The following is a 9,742-nucleotide window of genomic DNA, read 5'->3' as shown; positions in this document are numbered from 1 at the left end:
TGAAAGTCTAAGAATAAGATAAGGTGTTCATCATCTAGAAAGTCTTTGTATTCCATCAGATCCAGAACTAAGCGAATGTTATTGGCTATGTGACGATCTTTCATGAAACCAGATCGGCATTCATCAATTAAAGTGTGTAATTTAGATTTGAGACGTTTTGCTAAGATAGATGCTAGAATCTTATAGTCATTATTTAGCAATGTAATGGGTCGCCAATTTTCAATTAATCGAGTCTTTGGGAGGTTTTGGAATAAGTGTTATGACGCCTTGCCTCAGAGAGGGAGGGAGTTCCCCTCTGTCCAGAGATTCTTTGAAGACAGCCAGAAGAAATTTACCTAATGACTCAATGAAACATTTATACATCTCAGAAGTCAGGCCATCACAGCCTGCTGATTTATTGTTCTTTAACTGAGTTATTCCCCAATTAATCTCCTCAATAGTTATGTCCTGACAGAAGCTTTTATTATATTCTTCATCCACACAGTTAGGTGAGTTAATAAGGTTAAAAATTTCATTTGGATCTTTGAGATTATTATCTTTTGAGTAAAGTTGTTCGTAGAAAGCACTTTTTTCCATGGTAAAGAAATATCTGCTGTTTTTCTCTCCCTGTTCCATCCAATTCCTACGTGACCTTATAAAAGCTCCTTTTGCTTTGTTCTCTGCAGGAGTATTTTATTGGTCCAAAACTTCTCTCATTTAAATCAGCGGAGTGGCTTCGTCCAGTAAGATACTCACTAAGCATGCGCACTAGAGACAAACTACTTTCGATTTTAGTCCTCTAACTTTGAAAGGGATAAAATGATTTAATCGTGCGGCTCTTCTAGACTTTCCAAATGCTTTCGGACCAAATGGATCACTTGTGATAGTGAAACGAGTTTTTTCGAGGGGAACTGTGACTGAAAAAGAAGTTTACTCTGTTCTTACAGTCGTTTCTTTCACAATGTCGTAGCTACGTCCTGGAAAGTTTTGCCAATAGAGGAGACATGTGGGAAAGATCTCTGAACAGGGATCACGACATACTATTTATGTACTATTTATGTAAACAATGGATCGGAATGTAGTTTTGAAAATATGAAGGTAGTCATCTTTGTGTTTACACTTTATTCGGTTGCAGTTTCCATCGTGCTCGGGACGAGACTGACAGTCAACAGCGGTAAGTCCCGTTAACGTGAGGCAGGAAATGGGATCCTACAAATAAAATAAGGAATAGTTCTGTTTTTTAATTTACTCTACTACTGCCTGCTGCAACTAAGTGACTAAAATAAATAGCTAATTTGTGTAAATATGTTTCAGACAGACAGATCTCGTCCAGGTTGGTCCAGGTTGCTTTTATTGACTTCCTAAAGAGAAAATTGTTTGGATGGAAGAACATTCAGCAGATGTTGACCTTTCTTGAATGTTGTTGCCTTTTGTGCTTTTAAACCCGAGGAAAGTAATAAATTAAAGAATCAACATTAGCATTGTAATGAATAATTACAGGAACAGAGAATAAATATCTGTCTGTCTGTGTGACTCTCAGAGACACATTCCCTATTTTACACCTACACGGCTTTCTCCAAACCTGTCGGACTCCCGGGCATCCACCAGTTCTCAGCCATGGGTCTGCTGGATGGCAGGATGATCGACTACTTTGACAGCGATCACCAGCAGAAAGTTCCCAAACAGGACTGGATGAAAGAGAGACTGCCTGCAGATTACTGGGACAAAGGAACACAGTCCCGCCTGAAAAAGCAGCAGAGTTTAAAAAACAACCTCGACATCCTGATGAAACGAATGAGACAGAGTGACTCAGGTAAGATCCATGAAATGTGAACTCTGTTTGGTCTCCTGTATTAAACAACGAGACAGGGGTGTGGTTAGTTTAATATCTGACATAGATGCAATGACAGAGCAAAGAACTAAATTTCTGTCCAACAACCCTGTCGCACTAGGCAGAGTTGGGGACCATCAACCCTTTGTAATTCAGTCCTTGGGAAAGCCCTTAACACCGTTATGATTGCCCTGATGGCTTGAATATTTACTTTTCAAGGTTCAACAGCTTGATCATTTATGGTTACATTAACATCAAACCGTACCGTACGTACATCCTCAGAGAGAAGCTAGCATAGCGTGCTCATTCATAACAAAGTTTTTAAAACTTATTGTTTGACCGCATTGGAAATCTTTTGTGTTTAATGCTGTCCTGAACATTAACACTCACAGGCAGGTTGAAAAGCCGGCTATCATAGATGGAGGGGTGGTATCGTTTAAATATGCTGAGAGTGGTGCACATTTTCAGACCATCTTTCCTGGAAGGCATTCATAATGTTTCACTCGGTTGTTTACTCGAAAAGTTACAGAAATAGTTGTGTAAAGAAAGAAAAAGCAGAGCTGAGAGAGAAGTTCAAACCCTGGCTCTTTACTCACCTTCACCCAGCGGACCAATCACAGCCTGAAGATGGTGTGACTGTTGGTTTCTTCAAAGAATGGTTGAACAGTTCCCAGTGACCATCGAATAGTATTTTTGCTTGAAATGCCCATCTTTGCTATTCCACCACCCAACAAGCAGTACACTGATCCCTTTATTTGTGTTCAGTGAAGTCAGTTTGCCCGTGTGTGTTGATGTACTAAACTGAATATGAACTGCCCCAATTAATATTTATCTGTGCTGTCAGTGTGCCATAAAATATTCATAATACATAAACTGTGCTGTTTTACTTATCTGGCCGTCTCTCTAGATTCAGACGTCCATGTTCTTCAATGGATGAGCGGCTGTGAGGGCGACATGCAGCCTGACGGCAGCATTACGTTTCACCGTGGTAAGGACATTTACAGCTACGATGGAAACGACTTCCTGTCCTTCGACGACACCAACAAAGTCTGGGTTGCTGTGACTGAAGCAGCCATCCGAACCAAGAGGAAGTGGAATAACCAGGTCCTAATAGAAGTCACCAGGCAGTACCTGGAGAACGAGTGCATGATTCGTTGAGCAAGTTTGTGGGATATGAGCAAACGCAGCTACAAACCGCCCGTATGTATTTTCTAGAAAATAATGAACTGGGCCTGTTTCCTGATAACAATTGTTTTCATTATTATATTGTTTCCATTTCTACATGTGTTTCCCAAAGCAGAAGCCCTTCTTAAGAGCGAGTGCACAGTAGCTTCTCGGCTCCACTTGAAAGTAAAATAATAATTAAATTAGTTTTGTACTTGAAGTTGTTCTGAATATGAAACTTAATGTGCAGTAAACATTTTATAGATTTGTAATTTATATAAACGTGTGGCAACAACAGAGGAGCCATAAACAAAAATAAACATGACGTCATGAAAACCAAGGTGGGTTCACATCAATGCAACTGGACTTTAAAGATACATGAAGATGTTTCGCCGCTGATCCAAGATGCTTCTTCAGTTCTTACTGGACTGATTTGATCTTAACCTTCCTTTGGTAACAGACTTTAATTCATTTGTAAAAGTCCTGCCCTCTAGCTTTAAATAAAACTTGTAGTTTGAGTTGGTTCGTTCTGCAAGTTCAGGATCTTCTTCCTGTGAGAGGGTAGGAGGCCTCTATCTTATCATCATCGTAGCCTTCAGATGCTTTCAGGTAACGGGGCCTTGGTTGTACATTTCTGTTTGGCCAACAGCAAACAACTTTGCTTTTTTTCTGTCCAGCTCCACCTGAGGTCTTCATGTTCTCAAAGAACACTGCAGTTGAGTCAAAGGTCATGTTGACGTGCCTGGCCACAGGTTTCTACCCAAAAGACATCATCCTGAACATCAAGAGAAACGGTCGTGTTCTAACTAAAGAGGACGGAGTGTTTTATTTTGGCGTTCGACCAAATGAAGACGACACCTTCCAGAGAAGAGACAGTGTGGAGATTTTAAGGAGCGACACGTCTACATTCACCTGTGAAGTGACTCATCCTGCATCCAGGTTACATGTTGAAAAGGAATGGGGTAAGAAACTTCTTCTTCTTTGGTTTTGGTATTTGGCTTGTTTAGTATTATTGCAGAAAGCATCTCATATGATTGACGTCACCTCTTCAGCAAAAGTTCTTCGTCTTCGCCTCAAAGAAGCCCCAAGACTCAAAAGATCGTTTGTGTTTATTTTAACTTTGATATTTTAACTTTGGCCTTCATGTCCGTCTGTTATGGTGACAAATTCAAATCAGGCAACACAACAACATTCCTATTAGAAAGGAGTTTGTTTTTGTTTCTCACCAGCACAAATTTAAATTCATGTTATTTAAATCTGACCAAACGAGTGTTGTCAACAACATCGGGTTTAAATCGTGTTAATATTTATTTTCCGCAGAATCTGTCCTGAAATGCACTCTCTCATGATCTCTTCTCCCCCGACAGCAAACGCTGCAGTGTCCACATAACTCCACCGCCATTTTCTCATCTTATTCGCTCTGGTTTATTTACGCGTCTTTCGTTCTTTGATTGGCTGGTACTCATCACATGTGATTGGATGCCGGCAAAGGATACAACAAGCCCAAATGCAAGCGACAGCAGAGTTCAGTTGATAGGAAAAGACTTTGACTAAAGTCAGAACTAATTTAACCAGGGACAGGGGTTGCAATTTAATCATGGCTAGAAACCTGCATGGCATCTACTTTAGCTGCATTTCAACCAAAGGAACTAAACCCCGGAACTAGGAACCTTTTGGAGGAACTCACTGCGTTTCCTCCAGAGGAACTTTGATGGGGGTGGAGCTTGCCTTCCAGTGAATTTCTGAATGGGCGAGTGGAGGCTACTGACTTTAATAGGTGCATGTCAGCTGTTTTTGTACTACTGCTCGTCTCTTTTCCACCTTTGTTTGCACACCAATAAATCACAATCAAATGTCATATAGCACACGTGTCTCGCCGATGTTCGCCTGAGATATATTGCTCAAAGATAACAGGCAGCGTGCAGCGGTGTGTTTACAGCTTACAGCTGATGGAGTTACACCAAGTACTGGGTCCTGAGTTGTTGTTTTAAGTTTTCATCAGTCAGGAAGTTTTTACACAGACCCGAAGTCGGTCTCTTTCTCTCCAAAACAAGCTGAACAGCTGATTACAGCTGGTAATAAAGCTCGTTAAAATCCTGTTCCTCCGACGCTCAGGCGACACAGAAGTGATGCTGCCGCTGGTCTGAAGCTCTTGTCGCTGGAAATGTTTTAATAACCTTCCAAACTGTTGCGATGTTGTTTTTCTGCTGCTTTCTCTGTGATGGAGTTATTTTAAGAACTTTATGGCTTTATCCAGTTTGTTATTAAATTTGTAACAAACTTTATCGTGTGTATATTATACTCTCCTACAAAAAAGCAGCTTTAATGGTCAAGCATAGGCTTCAGTTTTTCATTATATTCCAATCAAACCTGATCCTGACCTGTTCATTTATAAATTTTTCTCATGGATAGCGGTTACAAATAATGATGCCTGTGCATCGCTTTGTACAGCATGCAGGCCTACAGCCTACATCAGCTGGTTAATTTGCCTAATCTTCGCAGATCTTTAAACCACAGTGGAAACGCACTCAACAGCGGGCCGAAGGAACCTTTTAGTTTGGGGCCTTAAAAGTCCCGGGTAACTATGGTCGAAACGTGACTTTAGTATAAATTATAAAGTGATGTCCCATGCATTTGTCCCTGATAAAGAAAAAGTGGCTTACATTTGCTATATATGCCTGAGCAACTAGGGGTTAAGTGTCTTGCTCAGGGAAACACTGGTGGATGTGTCACAGTAGGGAATTGAACCCTGGTCTTTCACACCAAAGGTATGTGTCTTATCCACTACGTCATCATCACTCCCGTATATACTATTAACTTTACTTCATTTCTAAGATAAGTTGATTAGATTATTTAGTAATTAGATTCAGTAATTTAATCAAGGTTGTGTCAGTTTTCCACCCTGGTATCGAAATCAGAAATTCCAGTCTTGTGACAACACTAAACCAAATGCAGCAATACTGTCACTCAGCTTCTGCACGTTTGTATCAACTCTACAGTAAATTAAACCTAACTAATAGAAATGATGTTGAAAGTGAAGTGAATATAAAACTATTGTTTTCTGTGTTTTAGATCATAAACTACCTCCTGATGTACCTGGACAATCAACCATCCTTACTGTGGTGCTTACTGTGGTGCTGGCTGTTGTGGTGCTGGCCGTTGTGGTGCTGCTGGCTGTTTACTTGTACAGTAAATTCAGAAATGGTAGGTGGCAAATATACATCCATTATAAACCAGATAGCAGTGGAGTGGAATGTATTTTTTATATTCTGTAAAAGAAAATACACAAAACATTTAATTCCACAAAAATGTCTCTCCATCTATGATAGCCGGCTTTTCAAAAAAAATCTGACAACAATCTGAAAAACTGAACATTAAATTACTTTAAAAAGAATTCATTCAGAATTTCATAATCATTAATAAGTAATAGAGTTAGATAGAGTTTCATGATAAATGATACTAGAGCTGAATAATATGACCTAGTATCAAAATCACAATAAATTGAACATTTAACCTTGAGTACTATTAATTACGGCTGACCCCAAATAGCCAAAGATTCAATGCTTCGATGGGCGGAGCCCGATTCGACTGTCAATCTCACAGTCGAAGCTTCGCAGTGAAACAAGGTTCACGCCATTTTGGCGATATGGGGGTGCGATTCCGACTCGACTATGTAAATCCTTAGTCGGGGACAGCCCTACAGTTAATGAATGATTGTTTTGTATTTTTTGGTTGTGTTTTTTTTAGGTTTATTTATTAATTTGAGTTTTTCCCTAAATGATACTGTAATACAGTATTCAGTAAACTGTATTTACATCACTTACTAAGTACTTACAGCAGGGCAAAAGGAAGTGGTGTGTATGTGTGAAATCATCTCTTACTAATTCATGAAGGACTTCATGAGATTTTTCAGAGGTCACATCGAATAGCTGTCCTGTCAGTCATTAAGTGGCAAGGGTGTTTCTTATTTTTCACCTCATAATTAAGTAAATCAAACTTGAAAATTTTAAGTTCAAACAATTTAAGTGAACACTTTATGTTGTCCTCAAATCGAATCAAAGTTCAAACTGTGAACTTTAACCCTGTGTATTTTAAAAGTCAATAGACTGATAGTCTGATGCAGATTTAGACCATGTCATTGACTTCATGTGTGATCACTTACAGTCTGTGTTAAAATTGTCTTTATTCACAGGAGCTGGACACAGAAATGATGACGGACATGCACAAGGTAACAACTTTATTTCTCTGTAAGTCTGATGAAGTTCGCTGTTCAGAGGTTACTGTAACTTGATTGCTGAACAAAATGAAATGTTGTCTGGTTTGTGTGCTCTCTGCAAAGCTGCTGTCTGTACTCGGCCCAAGGTCTTGTAGTTCTCGCGTGCCACATTATAGAGTTTCCTAAAAGTAATGCATTTCAGTTAATGGTGGTGGTTTTAAATATATTTGTCATCGGATGATGTACAGTGGGTACGGAAAGTATTCAGACCCCTTTAAATTTTTCACTCTTTGTTTCATTGCAGCCATTTTCCAAAAATCAAAAAAGTTCATTTTATTTCTCAGTAATGTACACTCAGCACCCCATCTTGACAGAAAAAAAACAGAAATGTAGAAATTTTTGCAAATTTATTAAAAAAGAAAAACTGAAATATCACATGGTCATAAGTATTCAGACCCTTTGCTCAGTATTTAGTAGAAGCACCCTTTTGATCTAATACAGCCATGAGTCGTTTTGGGAAAGATGCAACAAGTTTTTCACATCTGGATTTGGGTATCCTCTGCCATTCCTCCTTGCAGATCCTCTCCAGTTCTGTCAGGTTGGATGGTAAACGTTGGTGGACAGCCATTTTCAGGTCTCTCCAGAGATGCTCAATTGGGTTTAAGTCAGGGCTCTGGCTGGGCCATTCAAGAACAGCCACGGAGTTGTTGTGAAGCCACTCCTTCGTTATTTTAGCGGTGTGCTTAGGGTCATTGTCTTGTTGGAAGGTAAACCTTCGGCCCAGTCTGAGGTCCAGAGCACTCTGGAAAAGGTTTTCGTCCAGGATATCCCTGTACTTGGCCGCATTCATCTTTCCCTCGATTGCAACCAGTCGTCCTGTCCCTGCAGCTGAAAAACACCCCCACAGCATGATGCTGCCACCACCATGCTTCACTGTTGAGACTGTATTGGACAGGTGATGAGCAGTGCCTGGTTTTCTCCACACATACCGCTTAGAATTAAGGCCAAAAAGTTCTATCTTGGTCTCATCAGACCAGAGGATCTTATTTATCACCATCTTGGAGTCCTTCAGGTGTTTTTTAGCAAACTCCATGCGGGCTTTCATGTGTCTTGCACTGAGGAGAGGCTTCCGTCGGGCCACTCTGCCATAAAGCCCCGACTGGTGGATTGCTGCAGTGATGGTTGACTTACTACAACTTTCTCCCATCTCCCGACTGCATCTCTGGAGCTCAGCCACAGTGACCTTTGGGTTCTTCTTTACCTCTCTCACCAAGGCTCTTCTCCCCCGATAGCTCAGTTTGGCCGGACGGCCAGCTCTAGGAAGGGTTCTGGTCGTCCAAACGTCTTCCATTTGAGGATTATGGAGGCCACTGTGCTCTTAGGAACCTTAAGTGCAGCAGAAATTTTTTGTAACCTTGGCCAGATCTGTGCCTTGCCACAATTCTGTCTCTGAGCTCTTCAGGCAGTTCCTTTGACCTCATGATGCTCATTTGCTCTGACATGCACTGTGAGCTGTAAGGTCTTATATAGAAGGTGTGTGGCTTTCCTAATCAAGTCCAATCAGTATAATCAAACACAGCTGGACTCAAATGAAGGTGTAGAACCATCTCAAGGATGATCAGAAGAAATAGACAGCACCTGAGTTAAATATGAGTGTCACGGCAAAGGGTCTGAATACTTATGACCGTGTGATATTTCAGTTTTTCTTTTTTAATAAATTTGCAAAAATTTCTACATTTTTTTTCTGTCAAGATGGGGTGCTGAGTGTACATTACTGAGAAATAAAATGAACTTTTTTGATTTTTGGAAAATGGCTGCAATGAAACAAAGAGTGAAAAATTTAAAGGGGTCTGAATACTTTCCATACCCACTGTACAGGGGAAAAAAGAAATGTAAAAAATATACATATAGAAACAGGTTGTAGCATCTGGCCTCAATATTATTATATATGTATGTGTGTGTGTATGTGTGTATGTATGTGTGTATATATATATATATATATATATATATATATATATATATATATATATATATATGGTATGGCATGCCGTTTAGGAAATAATATATATATTTATGGTTTGTCTGTCTGAATATATGGAATGAACCTTGAATATATTGAATGGAAGTCTGAATATATGGAATGGAAGTCTGAATATATGGAATGAACCTTGAATATATTGAATGGAAGTCTGAATATATTGAATGGAAGTCTGAATATATTGAATGGAAGTCTGAATATATGGAATGAAAGTCTGAATATATGGAATGGAAGTCTGAATATATGGAATGAACCTTGAATATATTGAATGGAAGTCTGAATATATTGAATGGAAGTCTGAATATATGGAATGAAAGTCTGAATATATGGAATGAAAGTCTGAATATATGGAATGAAAGTCTGAATATATGGAATGAAAGTCTGAATATATGGAATGGAAGTCTGAATATATTGAATGGAAGTCTGAATATATTGAATGAAAGTCTGAATATATGGAATGAAATCATCATCTGACATCATTAAGGCACTGGCGCCATCTTGTGTTTTTGTTGTG

The 9,742-nt window shown here is 39.4% G+C and overlaps 1 protein-coding gene across 1 annotated transcript in view; it reads left to right on the top strand.

Moving 5' to 3' along the window:
- The first annotated feature begins 736 nt into the window (after positions 1–736).
- The window catches only part of LOC119908108, a 119,336-nt gene continuing 110,330 nt past the window's right edge, over positions 737–9,742 (top strand). The window contains exon 1 of the mRNA XM_038725860.1: positions 737–1,153. Within this exon, the coding sequence (XP_038581788.1) occupies positions 1,072–1,153 (82 nt within the window). The 5' untranslated portion in view covers positions 737–1,071. The remainder of the gene's footprint in view (positions 1,154–9,742) is intronic.

Source organism: Micropterus salmoides, unplaced genomic scaffold (assembly GCF_014851395.1).
Source record: "Micropterus salmoides isolate LMB-PRFRI ecotype aquatic unplaced genomic scaffold, ASM1485139v1 Ms_hic_scaffold_17, whole genome shotgun sequence".
In the NCBI taxonomy this organism is placed as follows: Eukaryota; Metazoa; Chordata; class Actinopteri; order Centrarchiformes; family Centrarchidae; genus Micropterus; species Micropterus salmoides.
This window is presented reverse-complemented; position numbering and strand designations above follow the sequence as displayed.